General features: G+C 34.5%; 4 protein-coding genes across 5 annotated transcripts; 1 reads left to right on the top strand and 3 right to left on the bottom strand.

The window, feature by feature from the left end:
• The first annotated feature begins 1,080 nt into the window (after positions 1–1,080).
• On the top strand, positions 1,081–4,772 carry LOC137810529 (flavin-containing monooxygenase FMO GS-OX-like 4). The gene is made up of 7 exons (XM_068611863.1): positions 1,081–1,965; positions 2,165–2,235; positions 3,164–3,316; positions 3,414–3,496; positions 3,728–3,863; positions 3,951–4,124; positions 4,425–4,772. Exons 1-7 carry the CDS (start codon positions 1,404–1,406, stop codon positions 4,605–4,607), a joined length of 1,362 nt encoding a protein of 453 aa, XP_068467964.1. The 5' UTR covers positions 1,081–1,403; the 3' UTR covers positions 4,608–4,772.
• A 319-nt stretch (positions 4,773–5,091) lies between these two features.
• On the bottom strand, positions 5,092–7,928 carry LOC137810530 (PPR containing-like protein). 2 transcript variants are annotated; one of them, XM_090298200.1, is made up of 7 exons: positions 7,727–7,892; positions 7,550–7,648; positions 7,388–7,480; positions 7,124–7,267; positions 6,298–6,510; positions 5,250–5,505; positions 5,092–5,174 (listed from the first exon to the last, which is right to left on the bottom strand). In XM_090298200.1, exons 1-6 carry the CDS (start codon positions 7,760–7,762, stop codon positions 5,257–5,259), a joined length of 834 nt encoding a protein of 277 aa, XP_090154326.1. In that variant the 5' UTR covers positions 7,763–7,892; the 3' UTR covers positions 5,092–5,174; positions 5,250–5,256. The 2 variants fall into 2 exon arrangements, with proteins under 2 accessions (XP_090154326.1, XP_068467965.1); XM_068611864.2 differs by having other exon boundaries at positions 5,092–5,505; positions 7,727–7,928.
• A 2,601-nt stretch (positions 7,929–10,529) lies between these two features.
• Positions 10,530–12,477, bottom strand: LOC137808980 (uncharacterized). Its single transcript, XM_068610125.1, has 6 exons — positions 12,106–12,477; positions 11,953–12,016; positions 11,791–11,871; positions 11,271–11,506; positions 10,839–11,189; positions 10,530–10,754 (listed from the first exon to the last, which is right to left on the bottom strand). The coding sequence occupies exons 1-6, from the start codon at positions 12,475–12,477 to the stop codon at positions 10,530–10,532; spliced, it is 1,329 nt and encodes a 442-aa protein (XP_068466226.1).
• An 8,946-nt stretch (positions 12,478–21,423) lies between these two features.
• On the bottom strand, positions 21,424–22,763 carry LOC137810528 (protein RGF1 INDUCIBLE TRANSCRIPTION FACTOR 1). Its single transcript, XM_068611861.2, has 5 exons — positions 22,635–22,763; positions 22,367–22,543; positions 22,207–22,281; positions 21,989–22,129; positions 21,424–21,887 (listed from the first exon to the last, which is right to left on the bottom strand). Exons 1-5 carry the CDS (start codon positions 22,635–22,637, stop codon positions 21,564–21,566), a joined length of 720 nt encoding a protein of 239 aa, XP_068467962.1. The 5' UTR covers positions 22,638–22,763; the 3' UTR covers positions 21,424–21,563.
• Positions 22,764–23,705: the final 942 nt, after the last annotated feature.

Here is a 23,705-nt window from a genome sequence, read left to right as displayed (position 1 = left end):
AGTACGTTATGTATTAGTTAGAAACAAATTGTCACAAATTACTGCTTTGGACAGATTATATTTTAAAAAATGTTTAAATGTTCCAGCTAATTGTTCAGGCGCTTTTGATAATTCATTTAAATGTTTTTTAATTTATATTTCTCCAATTTAAAAACATTTGTCCAACTAAGCTCTATATAAACACAATTCCATTAGGTTATAAGAATATTCTTCACTGGTACTTTTAATGAAATTCTTAACTTAAAAGAAACTAATTTTTGAAAAGGATTATCACTATAGAAATGCAATCTGACATACCAAAAATAATTCTAAAAAATGTTTAACTATTTGCATTCAGGATTTTATGTGGAATAGATTTAGAGGAGATACTTGTTAACAATAAATATTCCCTTTCCTTATTTTTGAATATACTTTCATTTATTTTATTTTTTATTTTTCATTATTACAAATTTTTTTAATATTAAAAATAGTATTTTTTATTTATATAAGATTGAATTTATTTTCTAATTTTCTAATATATATTTAATATTTTAAAAATTTATTTATATTTTTTATTTAATTAATTGTTGTGTTTATATTAATATATTTTTATATATAATTATTATGCTTATGATTTATTTAATTATATATTTTTTTGAAATTCTTTTTTATTGTTAATTACGTTATATTCTTTTGTATTATTTTTTAGTTTTCATTATTACAAGATTTTTAATATTAAAAAATAATATTTTTATTTATTTATATAATATCTGATTTATTTTTAAATTTTATAATAATGTTTAACATTTTAAGAAATTATGTGAAGTTCTATTTTTATATAATTTATTTAATACATATTTATTTAATTATAATTTTTAAATTATATCTATTTATATTTAATATATATTTATATATTAATTATAATTTTTAAATTTATGAATATGTCAAAATTATTTATTTTTTAAAAAATTCATTTTATTATTAAACTTTTTTAATAAATAAAAATAAATTTATAAAGTAACGTTTTACGTCTCTTAAAAAAAAAATTAAAATTTCCTTACAATCATTACATAAATCATAAACTTTCGTAAACTTTTTTCAAACTTTCTTTTTAACATACCTTAACCAAATCTCATCACTTTCTTAGTATTTTCCTCTTAAATATTGTACATGAACTTTCTCATACCTCCGCAGATTTGCTTATTAATCCAAACACAAGCTTAACCAATGAGTACAAAGAGATCCACATCAATTAATTTAATTGGATAAATCAAAACATGACAAATGTTGATTGAGTATTTGTAGTTTATCAAATAAATTTTACCTTCTGGCAAGAAGGGAAGAACAGCAGGGAGCATTCATTACTCTCTGCATTGCTAAGAAACGTGATGCTCTGATTCATTGGAAAGCACAAAAGCAGGGGCATGCCAGTAAAATCCATCATGTCCAGCACTGCTCCGTTTCTCACGTCGCGCCACGTGGCAGTCATCGGTGCCGGCGCTACCGGTCTTGTGGCGGCGCGTGAACTCCGACGTGAGGGGCATCGGGTGGTGGTTTTCGAGCGAGGAGACCAAGTGGGCGGCACGTGGGTGTACACTCCGGAGGTGGAATCGGATCCGGTAGGTTTGGACCCCAACCGGAGCGTTGTCCACTCGAGCCTCTACGATTCGCTCCGAACCAATCTGCCTCGGGAGAGCATGGGTTTCCGAGATTACCCTTTCAGGAAGAGGGAGGAGAAAGGGAGGGATTCCAGAAGGTTCCCGGGTCACAGAGAGGTTTTGATGTATTTGCAAGATTTCGCAGCTCATTTTGAAATCGATGAATTGGTGCGGTTTGGGACGGAAGTGGTCTTCGCAGGATTGGTTGAAGGTGGAAAGTGGAGGGTGACGTCAGCATTGCGGAATAGTGATCCTGTGGACGAGATTTACGACGCCGTTATCGTTTGCAACGGACATTATGTTCGCCCACGTCTTCCTCATATCCCTGGTTCTTTTTCTTCCCTTTATTACTATTATAATTTATTTTTTCAGCTTCACCTTATTAAAAAAATTAGTTGTTTACTTAGTTTTCGTGTATTATCCAATGATAAAATTTTCCACATCTTTTGAAAATCATTTACTAAGCTGAATATTATGCATAGCATATTTATACTTTCATAGTTCCTGTTTTGCTTAATTTTACACAGGCATTAATGCATGGCCAGGGAAGCAGCTCCATAGCCATAATTATAGAACACCTGAGCCCTATCAAAATAAAGTATGTACTATATTAACCCTTTCTTCAATTCTACGCCTCTATGTGTTATGCATTGCTCAAACAGTTTTTTGTTCATACTTTTTTTTAATTAATACTGCTAGCTCCATTAAAATTTTGTCTTTTTATATTTCATTTATGTGTGTTCAAATAGTTAAAAAAATACTTTGGTTTGATGGAAATAACATATTATTGTTTTTCATTCTTTAAATCTATGGATGTGATTTTTTATGTGCCAAGAAATGTAAATAAAAGTTGTGGATCTACATCAGAATATGAAATTTGCACTGAAAGACCGATATCTCATGCTTTCGTCAATTTGACCCTTTTCATCCTTTATTTTGATATGAACTCAACAAATTATTATTATTAGTGTAGTTTAGAAATTTAATTTTACAATTTATTTAAGAACAAGTCAAATAAGGTACTAAATTTATGTTTGCAAGCATTATTATAGGTTCTGGATTGTAGCACATTAATGAAATTATAGGAAGTTAGTAAAGATAAAAATAATTTATTTGAATTTAGATATGTTGCAAAACAAAGTATTGAAATTTATTTTTTAAAAACATTAATTTTATTTCTACTTAGATTTAATGTAGAGTTTTATTTTTATTTTAGTTTAAAATTTATTTCACTTTAATTTAGATTTTTTAAAATTAATTTTACATAATTTTATTTTACAATATTGAAGACTCTTCTAAATGTCAAAGAATCCAAAACTATTTTTTAAAGATATAGCCCACTCATAAGAGAAAAATCTTTTAAAAAGAAACATGTTATAAGTATTTAAATATTGTCATTTTTCACCCTTAATCAAAAGAAAGTGTAGAAAAATTGAGAATATAACAAACTAAGCAATTGAGAATCATGATTTTCAGCTATATTTTGATGTGATATTACTAAGTTGGTCTGTTTCCACTTTGGACAGGTTATAGTTCTAATTGGTGGCTCCTCGAGTGCGGTTGATATCTGTCGAGATATCGCAACAGTTGCTAAAGAAGTCCACATTGCAGTTAGGTCTCTCGAAGAAGATAAGCAAGGAAAGGTGCCTGGTCATGAAAACATGTGGCTTCATTCTATGGTGAGAATTGGATGATTTTCATGAGAATCTATAAACTTCTCCGACAACTGCTTCTTGTAATGGTTTATCTGAAACTAGTATTTCTTGATCAATGCAGATTGACACTGTTCATGAAGATGGTACAGTGGTTTTTCAAGATGGAAATGCAGTTGGTGCTAACTTCATCATACATTGCACAGGGTATCATGAGCATTCTCCATAAATCTTTTGGTTTCTAAAGTACTACTCTCCTAAATAATCTTTAAAGTGATAAAGTTATAGAAATAGTTTTTAAAATATTAGAAATCATACTACAATGTCTACTAACCACCGGAAAAATCATTCAAATTTATTTTATATCTACTAAAAAACTAAAGTGATGAATTTTTAGTATTATAGATATACCACTTATATAATTTCACTATCTTGCAGATATAATTATGATTTCCCTTTCCTTGAAACCAACGGAGAGGTGACTGTTGATGACAACTGTGTAGGACCACTCTATAAGCATGTTTTTCCACCGGCCTTGGCTCCATGGCTTTCATTTGTTGGGTTGCCTTGGAAGGTCATACGTCCTTGCCTTCAAAGAAAAATCTCAAACCTGTTTATATTTTCATAAATTGCTTTAATACTAACGCATGAATGATAGCAGATTGTTCCCTTTCCCATGTTCGAGTTGCAGAGCAAGTGGATAGCTGGAATTTTGTCCAATCGCATTGCACTTCCTTCGAAAGAGGAGATGGTTGAAGACATTGAAGTTTTTTACTCATCCCTTGAAGCCACTGGCACACCTAAGCGTTACACTCATAACATGGCCCTTCTTCAGGTGGCTTCTAAACCTTTTCAGCCAGTACCTTCTATCTTACATATCTGTTTTAGCCAAGAGTTTAAGGAAACTATCGGGTTAGAGAGTTTTCCATTTATGGTTATTAGGAATTAAAAACGAATAAAAAATTTTCGAGATTGATTTATAGATTTGTCTCGGTACAGAAAGTATCAGAGGGTGGTCGACAAAATACTTACGAACATGCGCGAGTGAAAAGTCTACGAGTGTAGTCGACAAAATCTGTGTCTACACTATATTTAAAGCCAAAAACTCACATGTGTTTGGGATTGTGTATTACAGTGGGACTACAATAATTGGATTGCGGATCAATGTGGATTGCCTTATTTTGAAGAATGGAGAAAGCAAATGTACATGGCCACATCTAAGAACAGGGCCTTGCGACCCGAGTCATACCGTGACGAGTGGGAGGATGATGATTTGGTTCTGCAAGCTCAACAGGATTTTGCCGATTATCTTATCTGATGTTTGTGACATGTCTTTAGCCAAGTAAACAATGCGCTCTGCTCCAGCATGAAAATGATTTGAAATGTTAATTACGAATAAATGCGAATAAACTTTCATTGAATAAATGTTATAGATGATAGACTCCCAACTTTCAACTATAAATCGGGCACCAAACTTGGAACAGCTTCTTTTTCTCTTTTCTTTTGTCTAAATTAACCTATCCAAACAAATATCTATTATATAACATAGAACAGCTTTTCACGTCCATAGTGCAGACATAAGTTTGGTTCCGTTTCCCCGCGAACTTCTATCTTTGATAGGCCTTCCACACATGGGGCTCCCTATACTTTGAACATGGTGGAACTTGGCCTATTACACCATATCATACCATCAAGTCATCAGAAAATAGTACACATAATGTGTAATATCCAGATGGGCATCTTTTTGTTCTGGCCGCGACAGAATTAGCAGAATAGCATCATTAAAAAAACCAAACAGCTTCTTTAGAAAATCCAACGGGCAAAGCAGGTATTACTAAAAACATTTCTTCTGAAACGAGTTTATACGTAGGAGTGCAGCTGAACCCTGAAATTTTGGTCTAGCACTACTTTAACCTTAACCGAACAATTTTATCGATGTGAAATAATAACATGAGACTACCTGACTTCTACTTTTCCTCAGACAAGGAATTTCTAGATTGTCTTTGATCTGAGGTAAGATGCATATGTTTCTTTGACTCAAATGACTTCCTTCTATGTGTTTTAGTTGGTCCTTCCTCTGTGAAGAGATGGCTATATTTTGCCAGTACCTTCTCTTTCTCTTTAAGTAAGCCTAACATCTCGTATGCATTTGCCACTTTCTGAATGATAGTTTTATCCCGCGGTTTTCGATCAAAAGCTTCCAGCCCCTTGAAAAGCTTTTCATAAGCAAAGGAAAATAAAGAGAAGGTTAACCGTTAGTTAATTTAACTATAAGTTGTATGTAACTGTTACACAAAAAGTAAGGATGCTGGATGCAAACCTAAAAATACCCCTGTTGTTACTACAATATACAAGCAGACAACCACAGTCCACCACAACTAATATAAGCATGTTACTTGATTTTTTACCTCAAAAGAAATGACTGGGTAAAGTAATCTTTTCTGTTCCTCTAATCTATATTCAAATAATAAGAATTATTATTTATTAATGATAAACAATTTTTTGTATTGTCCTCCGTGAGGACTATACAACTTTTCAAACCATTTCATAAATTCAGTCCAGATTTTACTGCTTAAAATGTTCAAGAAAAAAAATGGAAGTACAGCATAATGCAACAAATAAAACTTCAAATAAAGGTTACCAGTCACTAAAATTGAGTGGATACTGCAAATGATAATTCTGTATTATTTAAGCTCTCGTCAGTTATAGCTTATAACCCTTTTCAATGAATGAAGATCATTTATGTCTCCCTTGCTACTCTGAGATTTATCCCATAAAAAAAATCAAGTATAAAACAAAATCGCGGACATTTTAGAAGGGAACATATTGCACGTTAATCAACGCCATTGGAATGAAATCTATCAAAAAACAAAATTTCCCAATTCCACTCTGAGGGAAGAATGTTAAGAAGTATCAAACTGCCAAGAGAAGAAACACATTGAAAATTTATACAAGTGATATATCACTTATCGGAAACATAAGAAATGTCATAAATAACGAAATCTTACCTTAACAAGATCTTCCAGCATGTTGTTTCGGTAATATACAGATATCATGAGATGACATAATTGCCAAGGAACTGAATGCAGATCAGAACCAATTTTCATTTCCCAGAATTTTTGTGCTTCTTCCACTCTATGGTCCATATCTAAAGCTCGTATCAATTGACCATACGTTCCCATTGTCGTCCCTTGCCCTTTGCTCAGCATCCATTTAATTACCTTGGATAGGATATTAAACAACCCGAGTAATTTACTAACAGTACTACCGAGGTAAACTAAAATTCAACCCTGGCACCTTTCCTTTTCTCCCAAATGTTAAAAGTACTCCCAGACATATTTATTGACTCAAAATTCACAACAAATCCTTAACTAACATGCTTACAGATCATACTAAAATCAAATATAAACTACATAAAATTATAACTTTATCAATAAAAGAAAGAAAGCAACATGGATAAATTGAATACTAAAAGAATCCGACTACAGAAATCTTCTACAAACACAAAGAAATTGCTGGTCATATAATATTTAAGTGAACTTTACAAAATTGATAAACTTCATAGCATGCTATGCTTTTTTTACCAAATAACCAACAAAACCACAAGAAAAGAACGGCACATAGGTCTTGTTTGGACAAAACTTCTCAATAAAGACTTATAGAAGAAATAAAATAAAATGGTAAATGAATTACAGTTTTCTCATACGTTAAAATGACTGTTTCACACAGATTAATTAATCTGATATCAAAGTGCAACTTGAACTACTATTAGTCATGGTTCATATTGACAAAGATAATGCATGAAGAAGAAGAGAAAGTAGATAGCAGTGCTACCTGCACAACCCTATGCCACTGCTGTTCTTTTTCAAGAGAATTCAATATTGTTTTCAATGAGGCAATTGGGAAGTTTTGCTCCCACGCAATCCACGCATCAAGAGCACCATAAACAGCCTCCTTACTGTCGTTGAGTTCAAGAAGCTGCATTATTATTATTATTAAACAAAACAAATTCAGTGTCACTCACCAGGTTTAAACCTTCAAAATACTAATATATATTTATGGACCAAGCCACACAACTATTATCATCAGTATACTTACTGTAGAGTAAAGATATTTGGTCTTATCTTTTCTGGAGACGTTTTCCCCAATATAAGTCCTCGGAACTATGGTGTCAGGAGGATCATATTTTGTCTGCGAGGGAGGGAAGTTAATAGGATTCATATAACGGTAACTAACAATGAACGATGAACAGATACAAACCTGTTGCAAACTCGATCGAGGAGGCGAGACTTGAGTTTGACAGCAACGATGGTGTTGAACCTTCACATCAGTTATTTCAATTTGACTCAATCTACCAACCTGACGAACCAAATCACACTAAGGAAATTGGAGGCGATTCCGAAAAGCGAAGAGATAAAGAGAGAAAGAGAGACTCACGAGATAAGAGATTCGAGGTGACCTTAACCTCCACATGCTAGTTCGCGGTGGTGACGACTCAACCAACCAAACGCGCCTTTCTCTCCTTTCTTCCTCCGCGCACTCTGGCCCTAGTTCATTTCGCCCATTCCCTATTTTTGGTTAACCAAAAATTCGTAAAAAAGATAAAAAAAGGTCATTGCACTTAGTTTAGGCTTTATTTGGATTAGAGATTAATGGAGAGTGGAAAGTTAAGTGTGAGGGAGTAAAAGTGTGAAAAAAGTTGAGGTTGTTTGGATTAGAATATGTTAGAGTAGATATGTGAAGAAAGTTTATTGAAATTTGTGATTGATGTAATGATCGTAAGAATATTATAAATTATTTTGAATAGTAAAATTTGTAAGATTACAAATTTACCTTTGTATATAAAAGAAGAATAAATAATGATGAATCATTTTTCATATTTTAGTTAATTAAAATAATTTTAAGTTTTATTTATAAATAAAAAGATGTAAAATTAAAATAAATTATGAATTATAATTTTAAATTTAAGTATAATTTGATTATTTAACATTTTATTTATTTTATTTTATTTTTTACTTAACTGAATTTATTTACATAATTATAATATTACATAAAAAAATTTAAATTATGTTATGTTATATATATAGAAATATATATAAAATTAATTTTAATAATGATTTTCATTATTATGAATAACAAAATGAATATATTAAAAAAAAAGATATTTAGAATATAACATGAATATTAAGTAGTTGTCAAAATATATAATATAAAGTCATTACATTTAATCCGGAAAGAGATATAAAGACGTGTTAATTTGTTTGTAATTTTGAAATTATGTCAAAATAAAGAACATAATGTTAATTAGAAAAAGAAAAGACATCCCCAGTAATAACATTTTAATCCCTCTTGTGGAAACCTTCAAACGGTTTTCTAGAAGACATATTTTATTCTGTTATATGATAATAATTGCATCTTTTTCATCGGCAACATCTTCAATGCACCATTTGAAAAAATTATAGCCTAGAACCATGTCACTTCTAATCTGTTTTCAAGAAAACAATAAAATTGAACAATGAATAAGTTTAAAATAACATTCTTAAGTTTGTATCAAACCTAATTGAATAAATTTTACCTTGTAGTTGGGACAACCCCAAAAAAAATTTCCAGCATTTTTTTCTTTGTCGCTATTATCAAAACAGCAAATTGTCCACAATCACAAATAGGAGCAACGAAGGCACCTGTGCTCCTAGTAGCATGGGTAAAAGTACCACGTTTTTTTCACTACAACCAGTACAACTAGATGACGACGTGTTCTGATACGCAGACATTGAATGGCACTTAACCAATGTTGTCGAAGTTCCGTATTTGGGTTTAAGGACACAAATATGATTTATGCATAATAGAAATAAAATGGTAAAAAAGTTGCATTAAAAACAATATGATTATGTAAATAAGTAGCATGAAAAGTAGCATAAAACCTTAATATTAAATAACAAATTGACAATGGTCAATGTCAAATATAACAATAACAATTCATTAATGTTCACCTTCAACATCTTCACGAATTATGGACGATAATGCTAGTGCTCGATCAAAATTCAGTTCCTCAGGGATCGTCCCAGGGGTTAACTTAAGACCGTCATACTGTAGATGAGCAATGGTCATCCAATCCATTTCTTTAATGTGTATCATTCTTCTGCAAATCTCAATGGCAAGGTGACCAACAAGTGTGATTTTTACATTTGTATAAAATACTCTTACCAAATCTTCATAATACGGAAGATTAATTCCAAGGAAAGGTTGTAAACCTTGCCAATTCAGAAGATTTTGGAATTCAATTCCTAGAGCAACAAAAAATGGAGTATGCATCACTTTTGGTGGTAATACTGGTCTTGCGTGAAACTTCTTTTCAAACACCACCATTTGACACCTGGTACTATAGTATCTTGAATAATCAAGAACTTGTTCAATCCTCATTGTTGGCTGAGGAGGAATGACAACATCTTCTGCTGGAGATTTACCCTTATGGGTTCTGTTATGTTTCTGGGATGGTGATACCATGTATAATGCAATTACTACAATAAATAACTAAACAAAAGTTAATATAATATCATAAACATAATGGTAGATCTTTTCAAACACAATAGTGCAAGTTCACAAAGGAAAATATTACATGGCCAATGAAAGTAGAAGTTCATAAAGCAAAATATTACATGTCCAATAATAAACAAACACAGTCAAATATTACATGTCCAATAATTAAAGGTAACGCAGAGATATGAAATCAATGCCTAGTCATAAATCCAAACAATTTTGTCATGCGACGCTCATATGGCATCCCAAATAGTTGCTTAACTCTTCCGGGATGGTCACATAAAAACTCGTAGCATTGATCCATGAGCTGTTCATCCTGAATGTTAAGCTCCACGAGCATTGCCCAAATATCAGACTCTGAGTACTGGTATGAGGCATGACATCGATGGTGGTGTACATGATCAACATATAAGTCGTTTCTTCGTCTAATTTCGACAACTATATCTTGAGTTGTCGTTGCCTGTGCACGAGCAATATTCACCAACTGAGAGGCATTTTCATTTCCATCCTTCATTGATGACACACATTGTTGAAGATTAGTATTCAACATTGCAAAATGTTCATCAATGTCGTCCATAGTAGGGCCTTTTCTCTTTGATCCTCGAAATGAGGATGTGCCCGCAAAGCCAGCAGACAGCATAGAAGGAGTGTTTGACGGTGTGTCTGAAGGAGTGTCACTAGATTGGAATTGAGGAGCAGGTGATCATGGGACGTAGTCATCTGCCTCCTCATAGTTCGGTTGCTCGGGGATATAATCCATATTATTCTCCCCAAGGTTGACACTGAAATTGCTCATGTCAGGAGGTGAATTGGTGTCACGGGCTGTCTTGACCCGACTTCCCGTGGCTCTATCATTACACCATAACTCCTCCATGAGGTCATAATGGCGAATGGGATTCACACGCCATTTCGCCGCAAATGGTTTGGCCTACATAGATGTCACATATTAGTATTTTATGCCAAATGTGAAGTCAAATGTATTTGTTAAATAAAAAAATACTTATCATCGTACCTTAATCAATTCACTCCAAACTTCGTCCTCGACTTCAAAAAGTTTGGTGGTCTGGTTCCATGCGAAACCACTCAATCTACCAAACAAATCATGGACTTCCCTCCACCTGTCCTTGAGGCTTTTTTGGCGGCTCTTGACATGATTTTTCTTAATACCCGATAAGCTAGCCTCATTTAAAGCCATAACTATGTTAGTGTATCCTTGAGTGGTCCAACTACCATCAATTCTACACCCTTTTCGTACCTCGTCAATCATTGCATTAAGCAAAATTAGGTCCATCTCCGCCGTCCACTTCGTCAACTCTCGATAAGAACTTGATGAATTTGAAGCAACATTTTTCCCGCGATCCATCTAATTAACTTAAATAAAGTTAGGATTACAAACATTGAAAAATAGGACAAAATATATTAGTTCATGAAATTAATTGTTTACATAATCTTGCCACATTTCGTTTGCTATAGTGTCCCTAATATGACACCCTAGCCCATAGTCATGTTCACGAGCATGGGTGGTGCTTGGTTGGACGTCTTCTTGTAACAATTCATTATCTATTTCTTCAAGCAGAGACTCATCATTGTCGACCCTGCGTAGAAAGTTATGCAGAATACAACAAGCTAAAACAATTTTTGTCATAGTATCCACATCATAATGTGGCTCAGTCCCATTGGCTATAATTGGAAAACATTTTTTGAGCACCCCAAAAGTTCTCTCAATTACATTTCTAAGTGATGAATGTCGATGATTAAAAAACTCTTTTGCATTTTGTGGTCCTCTTCGCAAATATTCTTTCAAATGGTATCTCACCCCACGATAAGGTGTTATTATATTTCATTTTAACATAAAACCTGCATCACCAAGATAGTATTTTCCTACAAAGATTGTGGAAAGTTGGGTTAGTATATACTACTTCAACCTTTTAATTCTTCTGCACACCCAATACCCTATAACTAACCTTCTGGAATAACCAAAGGATCGTCTTGTACCAAAGCATCTTTCAATATCCTTGAATCGGAGGCAGTTCCTTCCCAACCAGCTAGGACATATGTGAACTTCATGTCAAAGTCACAAGCTGCAAATATGTTTTGGGTTGGTCAATCTTTTCTCCCTCGAAAACGAGGTGCATCAGCACGTGCAACCTTAACACGTACATGACTCTCATCTATGGCCCCTAAACAATCCTAATGTAAACAAAATTTCTTAACTTTAATTGAACACAAAATAAAAAATACATTAGACATAATTTTAAGTAATGTTATCACCAACAAACCTTAAAGAAGGGGAAAAATCGACTGTTGTTAAGGATGTGTGGTTGTACAACCGTTCCATTTGGTTGAATTAAGAATTCTCCCTCCAACCTTAAAATTGCAGTCAAAACATTATAAAAGTGACGGGAAACTGTTTCTCCAGACCGATGGAAAAAGAATGACACACTTCGATTCTTCACATTATGCCCAATAATGTGCAGAAATTTAACAATTCCAGTTGCCCTTATTCGTTCACATAATTTAATAAAAGCTTTCGGTCCCATGCGAATAATATCACGAGATTGTTCAGTGTGAACCAAGTACTCCATCAATTCTTGTCTGCGGCGCTCTTTTTGTGGTTGAGACTCACTCATATAGTTACTTCTAGTAGGCATCGTGTGTAACAAATTCAATCCAAAAGCAATCATACAAAGATCATGACTGATGCACCATTATTATTTTTTATTTGTTCTTCGATTTGTGAAATTAAATTCATGTTCGCCGCAACAAGATCGTCATAAATTGCAAATGTTTCCTCAAAGTGTACCATCTCTGCCTCGTCAAAATGTCTTTCCGAATTCATACCGAACGTGGTTACCATTTCGATGTAAAAGTACACCAATCCAGTGACCCTAAAATGTATTTTTAATTAATTTTAATAAATATTTTATTATAAATTACTATATCATTTAATTTCTCTAATATAACAAAAGTTATATAAATATATACATAAATTAAAATTTTCAATCACATAATTTAATCAAACAACATGTAAATATAAACAAACAAAATAAACAATAACATAAAATTAATAACATAAAATTAATGAACTATCATAACAAATAAAACTATACAAAATATTCAAATTTCAGATATTAATCTCAAATGTATAAAAAAAAACCTAAAAATTTATAAATTCTATTTCATTTATGTCTAAATTTTTACTATTTATTTTAATTACTATATCATTTTATAATATTTTTAATTATAACATTAACAATTTATGTCAAATAAAATAAAAAAACCCTAAACATTAGAAATTATTTTTTCCATTCTATCATAATTTTATTTATAAATAAGAAATTCATTTTTTTTAAAATAATTCAAATTTAAATAAATAAAAGTAAAAATCATATTTCTACTCTAAACTTTTACTGTTTTTTTAATTACTACAATATTTTTATAATGTTTTTAATGAAAACCCTAAACATTATAAATTTTGAATTTCAATTGTCAAAAGTTTCTACATTTATTATTAAAACAATCTAAACAAATTATACTGCAAAACAATAATCATCCAAACATAAATATAAAACAAAAATTAAAAACAAAAACTTAACATCAAAAAATAAAAAACTTGAAGAACAACACACTAGGAAGCACAATGGGGATGAAGAACGGACCAGGAGAGTGCCTGAAAATTAAGAAAATTAAAAGCAACCTAGAAAATTTCACAAAGCTCACCAAAAAATTAGAACATAATCGATTATCCCATCAGTTACAAAGAAAGGATAATCGATTATCCAAAAATATCAACCATAATCGATTATTCAACAAGGCAAAAAAGAAGCATAATCGATTATCACCATTTATTAACGCTTAGGATAATTGATTATGTCTTGAATTTTTAACACATAATCAATTATGTGGCCAGTGCTTTTTCACCTATAATCGATTATGCACCATTGAAGCAAAGCCATATGCTCACCTGAGATCAACCAAGCACCTGAGATGAACCAAGCATAACGTTAGTGAACCCCTACCACACACTCTGATGCCTTACTAATCTCTCCAACCCCAATACAACTCAATACTTATCAGGACAAGCTTCGGTTTCGGTTTCTTTGATTTCTGAAAGTGCCATGCATGGTTTTATATACTCAACAACCAACTTAATGCACACCTACTCCACCCACTACATTCACAGCCTTCACAGAGGCCTTCAATGGTTAAACGATTCCTGAGCCAAGTTAGGAATCTCACTGTTTCATGTGGCATGCATGCGGGTCAGTGGTTTGTCCTGGAATGGAGAGCAGAAAAGCAAGGACACAAAGGTAACTTCCTAGGTTTGACGTGGCACTCCCTTCCATGACCTCTACTTTCTCTTCATCTTGGAGAAGAGCCCAAATTCACTCAACTTTCTCCGCCATTCCTCCCTCACCCGCATTGAACGCTGGAAGCAAACGGGGTGGTACTGAGACTTTCGTCGTCGACAACAGTACCACCCCAAGAAGCAAACAGGGCCTTAAAGAGCAACATTTCTTTATGCACTAAACAATATTCAACGAATGTGTTTTTTCGTACTGAAATATAACTTTTACTTTTTCAAATATTATTTTTAATATATATATATATATAAATATTAGTAACATAGAAAGTGTCATTTTTTTTAAAGTATCAAATATATTAAAATTACAATTTTATTATTATATATATATATATATATATAATGTTCTAGCCACTAGGTGCCTCCCAATCTAGTACAACATAAAGTTTAACCACAAACAGTGATTTTCGATTCGAATAGTCCGTCTTCTACTGTCGACCTCTCCTTTCCTTTATACTAAGTTTTCTATGTATTTAGTCTTCTTATTTTCACATTATTCTTTATCCCGCGTATCCATCCAATTACCTATATTAATGTCCTCCCCTCTTTAAAATGACATCCTTCCATTAATTGTCTAGATCGATCTCTGAGCCGTTTCGTCCTATTAGCGGGATTGGCTCATGATCTCACAGCCTCTCAACCTCAGGCGTAAGTCCATGTGGCTCAAGAACCTTCACAACCAGCTACCTTGCCAACCAGATCGGCCTCACAGACCCTTTGCCTCATGCGTAAGCTAATGAGGCTAAAAAGCCTTCACAACCAGCAACCTTGCCAACCAGATTGGCATATGACCTCACAGTCTCTCAACCTCAGGCGTAAGCCAATGTTCTAGTCAAGAGGGATGTCTCTCAACTAGAGCATGTAGTCAATGTCAGTTAAACTTCGAGATGGTCACCAAATCGTATTCTTGCACGCTTCATAAATTGGCTCCAAGGAAATGAGGTATCTGTAGAAGATACTCCGACACTCAAGTCAATAAAAACATAAAATATAGTGAATATAGTGTAAAATATGAGTAGGAATTACTCACTGTGAAGTTGTTATTTTGTGAGTTGTTCCTCTTGTTTGAGTCATTCTTTATCAGGTCATCTTCTTTCCCTTATACAGAATAGTGCTCTCCCCCCCTTCTCCTTGTATCTGGTCTTGTTTTGAGCTATATTCCCAAATTAATTACAATCTCGCATATACAGTCAATCTCCATAATCAACCCATGAACTCACAATCCTCTAGCCTCAAGCGTAAGCCAATGAGTCTAATAAATTCATAACCGTTAAAATTAGAGATCGGTATCAAATCCGCTTTCGCCCCATTATTGGGTTCGACCCATGACCTCACAGCCCCACAGCCTCAGACATAAGCCATACAGGATAATAAGTTCATAAACTTCCATAGGTCGACATTTCCTTCACCTATTATGATATAATTTAAAACTTACAAACTGGACCGAGTGAGATCGACATTTCCTCCACCAACTGGACCGAGTGAGGTCGAAATTTCCTTCACCTATTACGCATGAAATTTAAAATTGTTATGAATATAATTCAAAACTTAAATGGACCGAGTGAAATCAACATTTCCTTCACAAACTAGACCGAGCGAGGTCGCCATTTCCTTCCCATGGTAGATTAACATTTCCTTCCCATGGTAGATTGACATTTCCTTTACGTGTAATGCATGTAAGAGGTCGGTATTGCTTTCAGAAGTTGGACTAAGCAAGGTCGGTAAGTCTTTCACCTGCAATGAATATGTTAATTTAAAAACTTAAATTGGACCTTGCAAGGTCAACACCACACCAAGTTAAGACTTGTGCATGGGTTTTCTTTACGTCAAGTTAAGACTTGTATGAGATCTTCATTGAATTAAATTGAACGAGGTCGACACCAAACCAAGTTAGAACTTGTGCATGGTTTTTCTTCATGTTAGGTTAAGACCTATACGCGGTCTTCATGGCATAGGAAACAAGGTCGGCACCCACTTAGTTAAGACTGGTGTGTGGTTTTTTCTTAATGTTAGGTTAAGACTTGTACATGAACTTTAATGTTTTGGACCGAACGAGGTCGGCATCCCCAGTTAAGAGTGGTGTGTGGTTTTCTCCTCATGTTGGGTTAAGACCTATACATGGTCTTTATTGCTTTGGACCGACGAGGTCAACACCACATCAAGTTAAGACTTGTGTGGTTTTTTCTTCATGTTAGGTTAAGACTTATACATGGTCTTCATTGCTTTAGACCGAACGAGGTCGGCACCCCACCCAGTTAACATTGGTGTGTGGTTTCAGAGGTTTCGTCTCCGCCTCAGGAAGGCTCGGAAGAAAGCTCTTCCAACTCTACGGAAGCTCCTCCCCCTCCGGAAGATCTTTCCTCTCCAAATGTGACTCTTGCTCGCGGCTTCTCTCCCAGATCCCTCATCCCCGATCTATTCTCGCAATATTTCCCTCCTCCACGCAGGCTATCGGCTTTTGATCCACTGCCAAATTTCTTATTGCGCTTGGGTCCATTTTTGAATCATCCTAAACTTTTAATCCCCACACAACCGCGACATGGGCATCGCAGGCCTCACGCACCCCACCTTCCCACTCCCCCTGGTTCCTTTTCCACTCCCAACACAGCCTGGGCATTGCACGCCTCAAGCATCCCGCCTTCCCACTTCCCCCGGTTCCTTTTCCACTTCACCCGGTTCCTCTTCCACTTCCAATGCTGCCTGGGCACTGCATGCCTCAAGCATCCCACCCTCCCACTCCCCCCGGTTCCTCTTCCACTCCCTTCGGTTCCTTTTCCATTCCCAACTTCACCTGGGCATCGCACACCTCAAACCCTGCCTTCCCACTCCCCCTGGTTCCTCTTCCAATCCACCCAAGGTTCTATTCCCAAACCTCACAGCATCTTTCCTTTCATTTTTATGTTCGCGGCTATTGTGCCTGTACATTTCATCAGCCGATTCTTTTTCAGATTCTGAATATGATTCTTCTTCAGTCTGAATAAATTAATATTTATATGTTTTAGTAAGAAATTGTGATAAATAGCCACAATGGGCGCCAAATGTTCTAGCCAAGAGGGATGTCTCTCAACTAAAGCATGTAGTTGAGGTCAGTTAACTTCGAGAAGGTCACCGAATCATATCCTTGCAAGCTTCATAAATTGGCTCAAAGGAAATGAGGGTGCTCCACCTGTAGAAGATACTCTGACGGTCAAGTCAATAAGAATATAAAATATAGTGACTATAGTGTAAAATATGAGTTGGAATTAATTCTTGTGAAGTTGTTATGTGAGTTGTTCCCCTTGTTTGAGTCATTCTTTATCAGATCATCTTCTTTCCCCTTATACAAGGTAGTGCTCTGCCCTTTCTCCTTGTATATGGTCTTGTTTTGAGCTATATTACCAAATTAATTACAATCCCGCATATACAGTCAATCTTCATAATTAACGCCCTTTAAGACCGTTTCACCACCTAATTGGGCTCAGTCCATGACCTCACAACCCCATAGCCTCAGGCATAAGCCAATGAGGCTAATAAGTTCATAACTATTAAATTTAGATATCGATATCAAATTCGCTTTCACCCTATTATTGGGTTCGACCCATGACCTCACAACTCTATAACCTCAGGCGTAAGCCATAAAGGCTAATAAATTCATAAACTTCCATAGGTCAACATTTCCTTCACCTGTTATGATATAATTTAAAACTTACAAACTGGACCAAGTGAGATCAACATTCCTCCACCAACTGGACTGAGCGAGGTCAACATTTCCTTCATCTGTTAGCATTTAATTTAAAATTGCTATGAATATAATTTAAAACTTACAACTAGAACGAGAGAAATCGACATTTCCTTCACAAACTAATCCGAGCGAGGTCAACATTTCCTTTACCATGTAAGAGGTCAGTATTGCTTTCAGAATTTAGACTAAGCGAGGTTAGCAAGTCTTTCACCTGCAATGAATATGTTAATTTAACAACTTAAACTGGATTGAACGAGGCGACACCATACCAAGTTAAGACTTGTGCATGGGTTTTCTTCATGTCAAGTTAAGCTTGTACGCGATCTTCATTTAATTGAATCGAACGAGGTCGACACCACACCATGTTAGGACTTGTGCATGGTTGTTCTTCACGCTAGGTTAAGACCTATATGTGGTCTTCATGGCTTTGCACCGAACAAGGGCGACACCCCACCCAGTTAAGACTGGTGTGTGGTTTTTTTCTTCATTTTAGGTTAAGACCTGTACATGACCTTCATTGTTTTGGACCGAACAAGATCGACACCCCACCCAGTTAAGACTGGTGTGCGATTTTTTCTTCATTTTGGGTAAGACCTATACATGGTCTTCATTGCTTTGGATCGACGAGGTCAGCACCAGATCAAGTTAAGACTTGTGTAGTTTTTTCTTCATGTCAAGTTCAGACCTATACATGGTCTTCATTGCTTTGGACCGAACGAGGTGGGCACCCCATCCAGTTGAGACTGATGTGTGGTTTTTTTCTTCTTGTTAAGTTAAGAACTATACATGGCCTTCATAGTTTTAGATCAAACGAGGTCAGCACCCCACCCAGTTAAGATTGTGTGTGGTTATTTTCTTCATGTCAGGTTAAAACCTATACATCGTCTTAATGGCTTTGGATCGAACGATGTCGACACCCCATCCAGTTAAGACTGATGTGTGGTTTCAGAGGATTCGTCTCCGCCTCAGGAAGGCTCGGAGGATTTGTCTATGCCTAGGAAGGCTCAGAGGAAAGCTCTTTTAGCTCTACTGAAGTTCCTTCCCCTCTAGAAGTTCCTTCCCCTCTAGAAGCTCCTTTCCCTCCGGAAGATCCTTCCTCTCCGGATAAGACTCCTCCTCGCGGTTTCTCTCCCAAATCCCCATGTTTCGATCTATTCTCGCAGTATTTCACTCCTCAACGCAAGCTATCAGTTTTTGATCTGTTTCCAATTTTCTTTCCACGCATGGGTCCATTTTTGAATAATCCCGAACTTTTAATCCCCATACTTTTGCCGCCTGGGCTCCGCACGCCTCAAGCACCCTACCCTCCCACTCCCCCGGTTCCTCTTCCACTCCCCCTATCGCCTGGGCACTGCACGCCTCAAGCACCTCGCCCTCCCACCCCCCTCCGGTTCCTCTAACACCTCGCCCTCCCACTCCCCCTGCTTCCTCTTTCATTCCAACGTTGTATGGGTGCCACACGCCTCAAGCACCTCGCCCTCCCACTCCCCCCGGTTCCTTTTCCACGCCCCCAATTCCTCTTCCACTCTGCCAAGGGTTCTATTCCCAAACCTCACATCATCTTTCCTTTCATTCTTATGTTCACGGCTGTCGCGCCTGTACAATTCATCAATCGATTCTTCTTCAGATTTAAGAATAGAATTTTAGAAATTTAAGAATGGAATTGAAAAATCAATATTCTAGAAGAAAAAGAGTTTTAAAATATAAAAAATACATTCTGAAAAAAAAATCAAATATAAAGAAATGTTCTAAAATTTCAAATCCAAAATCATATTTTAAAAAGAGAATTCCATAATGTATTTATTAGAAAAAATCAGAACTAATTTTTTCTGTTTGGTGTTGATACAAAATGGATACTCAATAAACAGATAATAGAAAAATAGAGCAAAAGAGAATAATGACACAAAGAATTTTGTAACGTGGGAAAACCTTCTCAACTTGAGAAAGAAAAACTCATGGCACCTAGTACATAGAAAGTCTCCACTATGAAGGTAGGATTACAATATTTGTTTCTCTCACTCTGAGGATAACACTCAATCTCACCCAATAATGATGGAATACAATGTCTATATAACCTTTCACTCTCACTCTGAGCATAACACTCAATGTCACCCAACAATGATGGAATACAATGTCTCTCTAACCTCTCACTAGGATTTCTAATCTCACACTATGGTGAATATCTATTCTCTCATCTCTCTATGTTTCTCCCTTGCTTGCCTTTCTCTTCTTCACAAGTTCCCTTTATATAGAGAATGAGAGGAAGACTTATTTATAAAGAGATAATGGATAATAATACTTATCACATTTTCAAGATACCTTGAAAATACTATCTTTAACTTCAAAGGTTGGACTTCATAGTTTTCAAGAGAGATATAATTCTAAGAATTTTGAGATATATTCAATAGATCAATTATCAAGATTTGTTGACCATAGTTCCATTAAATCAAGGAGAGATTCTCAACAGTTTTTCATCTTACCCCTCTTATTTAAAAACATTTTTATCATCACACCCTTGTAAGATATGTTTCCTTCAATTTTTTTCTGTCAGAAACTTATGCTTTTCAAAACAAGTTAATTTTCACTTTTTTTTTCACCAAAGTTCTCATGTAGCTCTAAAAATATTTAAGACCAAGACCGCTGATACGTTGATACTTAAAAAAAAACACTCAAATTTCACAACTCAATATATTATTATTTCAACTATATTTCTTTTACATTTTAATATAAAACAAAATATATATTATTATGTTGTTAGAATAATATATTATCGTATAGAAATAGGTTCACCCTCATATAAGAGAAAATATTTTACCTTAGAACCTATTATAATAATATATATTAAAATATAAAGTAAATATAATTTAAAGAATAATATATCGGGTGGTAAAAAGGAAGTATTTTTTTTTAATAGTGTGAACATATTCATTCCAAAAATAGAAATAATGTTTTGATATTTCATCAACTACTTGAAAATCCACTTTTAAAAATAATATGATCATTGAAAAAATAAAATTTTGTATTTCTAAATTAATAGAAGAAGATACGGATAAAATAGTACATGTGAGGTATATAAAAAGTTATTGGGTGTAAAAATATCATTATCCATTAATGTTCAGATTTAAAGACATGAAAGAAGGAAAACAAAAACCTTATACTTATAGTGCAAGTTCAAATTAGATATGCATGAAGGAGAATATGAAGAAAAAAACATGTTTAAACGTTTTTCAAAACATTTACTTTTAAAGCACTGAAGTTAAGGGTTAAAAATACTATAAATTTTTAAATTTTATGTTATTGACTTACTTATATGATCTCATTTTTTTAATTAAGATTTTCAGTATTTATTTTGAAAATTATTATTATTATACAAATCTATTTATTATAAAAATACATATATCGCCATGTATTTATATAAAATAGCGAGTCTTCCCAATGAATTTGTAGTACAACCACAATCAATTTAAGTTTTCATGTCTTACTATGTGTTTGTTATTCACTAGCTTTCTAACATTCTGAACTTTTGATCATTAATAAAGGGACTGCGTATAAATTCCATAACTCATAAGGAAGTCAAAAACAGAGAGACCAAATAATAAAAAAATATCTCTGGCTAGATTTGATTAAAAAAAAATTTGTTGGAGGATGTGTTGTTAGTACAGTGGAGATCGATGAGGAACACCTTTTCGCCGGTTTATCATGGTGTACCAAATCTCTGGCACCGTGTCAACATTGACACGTTTCTTTTTGAGTGACTCATTCACACTCTCTGCCACACCACCCTCACCGTTGCTACTTGTTGACCCAGAAACAGTGGGTGAGTCTAGGACTGAATCTGTTGTGATTTGGCTATCTTCAATTTGTTGTGTGTTCTCGCTGCTTCGTTCTTTATCTAGCAGCACAGAGAATTCATACTTGTTGCAAGTGCCTTTCGCGGTTGTGCTTTTGGTAACTAGTAGAAGATGTTGATGCACCTGCTACAATGATTGTGTCCAAATCAAGGCCACCAATTAGCATCAAAATATGAAAACTTAAAAGTTGCTAGGAATTTGTGATTTGAATAACACGAAAATTGAACCTTGCAAGACAGAGAGCAGAAGATGTATGGGTCTTGGAGGTTACGATCACACGTGATGCAAAGGTTGGTAGAGCCTTTGTGAGAACGAGTGCGTGGCCTTTGTTTCAAAAACACAACCTTGGTTTTGTTTGTTGTGTAAGGCTGTTTATTCATCAATTCAGAAAGAGTTAGATCTATACACTTTTTGTTTTTGTTTTAACATTCATGTTTTTGCTTACTTGAACAAGGGAACAATTCAACACTGTTTTAGCATCACCAAGCCGTAACACATCATTGTACATATATCTTCGTATCTGACACAGGAAACATAATCCAGAACTTGGGTTAAGGAAATCATTGGCTTCTCCTTTTCAAGTGTAATAAAAAATTGTTTTGCACCTGCAAAAGGACGTGAGAGCGGTGAAAGGGCAAACAGTGGAGGCAAATACTCGTGCAGCAATCTAAACAAAAAATGTTCTTCTCATTCTTCTTTAGAGAGCCATGACTCAAACAGCGAGTGAAAAACTTTTCTTCCTTGAGAATGAGAAGCCAATTAGGAACTGAGTTGAACCCAACCTGAGCACCAAACAACAAACAACACTACATAACATTTTAAATATCAGAAAAATCATTAGAAACTATACACAAGAAAGAAAAAAAGATTTACCATGTTAAGTTGTTGAGGAAACAATAGAATGAATGTCAAGCATGATGAATCATAGGAACCTGAGAAGAGTGAAGGATAGCTATAAAATGATGAAACGAAGGAGAGAGCAATGGGGAAAGAGGGGCATGGCTTTCACATACATATAAGGAGTGACACCGATTTTTTGGGGTAAAAGGTTTAGATTGAAACAGGTTAAGGTTGTTGTTATTTTTGTGGACTTGGGGATAGGGAAATAACATGGGCAACTTTCCGCAATTTTAGACCATAGTCCACTTCCGTGTTGAACGTTGCATGCACAATGCCTGTGCCAACGCGCTGATATTCTGTAGGGTTTGGATAGCTATGCCGTTTCTGAGAGTGACAAAGAGACATAAGGCAAAAATCACGCTTCCTTTATCTTCATTCTCAATTCATGCTATCGAAAAAGGGTCGACTGAGAAAGTTTAGGTTTAATACCAAGAAAATTCGGCTACGGAGCTCTGCAGCTAATACACTTGTATAGTATAAATTAATTAGGATCGAAACGATTCAATGATGTAACATATAATTTGACTTTGTTTATTCTATACACTTTTTCTATAATTGTTCATGAACTATAATCAAGTATTGTGTGTATTACACAGATATTTATAAATAAACATAGAAATCCAAAACTTCAAACCTATATTCTGTAATTTATATGTGTGGAGGAACAGTACAGAAACACGTTTCAATTTTCGTCTGGTGATATGTTAGGAAAATTTACACGTCCTTCTTTCTAACAATTTTTATCTTGTAGATATGAAATCGTGCTGTAATAAAAACAATTACTCATACCTGTAATAACAAAAGTAAATTATACCATTAATGTAAATTTCCCAATATGTTATTAGGTTCATAGTAGATTCAAATACCAATCTTCTCATTGTAGTGTATTCGAGTTACTAAAGTTCTACTTGATGCAAACTTTTAATCATGACGTGTTATATAGCTATCTTACCTTTCTATTAGTTCACAAGTACTTTTATTTAAATGTTAGTGTTTTTCCATCTAGAAAATATGTATATGAATGGGACGATGAATAAATAAATA

This window comes from Phaseolus vulgaris, chromosome 2 (genome assembly GCF_051622355.1).
Source record: "Phaseolus vulgaris cultivar YP4 chromosome 2, ASM5162235v1, whole genome shotgun sequence".
Lineage (NCBI taxonomy): Eukaryota > Viridiplantae > Streptophyta > Magnoliopsida > Fabales > Fabaceae > Phaseolus > Phaseolus vulgaris.
The sequence above is the reverse complement of the archived record's forward strand: the minus strand, read 5'-3'. Positions and strand labels throughout refer to the sequence as shown.

Excerpts from the sequence above, each read along its gene's own strand:
- LOC137810529 (XM_068611863.1), top strand. The coding sequence starts at position 1,404 with ATGCCAGTAAAATCCATCATGTCCAGCACTGCTCCGTTTCTCACGTCG. Across the intron at positions 3,497-3,727 it reads TTCATCATACATTGCACAGG|ATATAATTATGATTTCCCTT; the intron begins GTATCATGAGCA and ends ACTATCTTGCAG. Across the intron at positions 4,125-4,424 it reads ATAACATGGCCCTTCTTCAG|TGGGACTACAATAATTGGAT; the intron begins GTGGCTTCTAAA and ends TGTGTATTACAG.
- LOC137808980 (XM_068610125.1), bottom strand. The coding sequence starts at position 12,477 with ATGCCTACTAGAAGTAACTATATGAGTGAGTCTCAACCACAAAAAGAG. Across the intron at positions 11,507-11,790 it reads TCCTTTGGTTATTCCAGAAG|CCAATGGGACTGAGCCACAT; the intron begins GTTAGTTATAGG and ends TTCCAATTATAG. Across the intron at positions 10,755-10,838 it reads TTTGGAGTGAATTGATTAAG|GCCAAACCATTTGCGGCGAA; the intron begins GTACGATGATAA and ends ACATCTATGTAG.
- LOC137810528 (XM_068611861.2), bottom strand. Across the intron at positions 22,282-22,366 it reads GCTCTCACGTCCTTTTGCAG|ATACGAAGATATATGTACAA; the intron begins GTGCAAAACAAT and ends TTCCTGTGTCAG. Across the intron at positions 22,130-22,206 it reads TGAATTGTTCCCTTGTTCAA|CCTTACACAACAAACAAAAC; the intron begins GTAAGCAAAAAC and ends ATGAATAAACAG.
- LOC137810530 (XM_068611864.2), bottom strand. The coding sequence starts at position 7,762 with ATGTGGAGGTTAAGGTCACCTCGAATCTCTTATCTC. Across the intron at positions 7,649-7,726 it reads CACCTCGAATCTCTTATCTC|GTTGGTAGATTGAGTCAAAT; the intron begins GTGAGTCTCTCT and ends TTGGTTCGTCAG. Across the intron at positions 7,268-7,387 it reads CCAAATATCTTTACTCTACA|CTTCTTGAACTCAACGACAG; the intron begins GTAAGTATACTG and ends ATAATAATGCAG.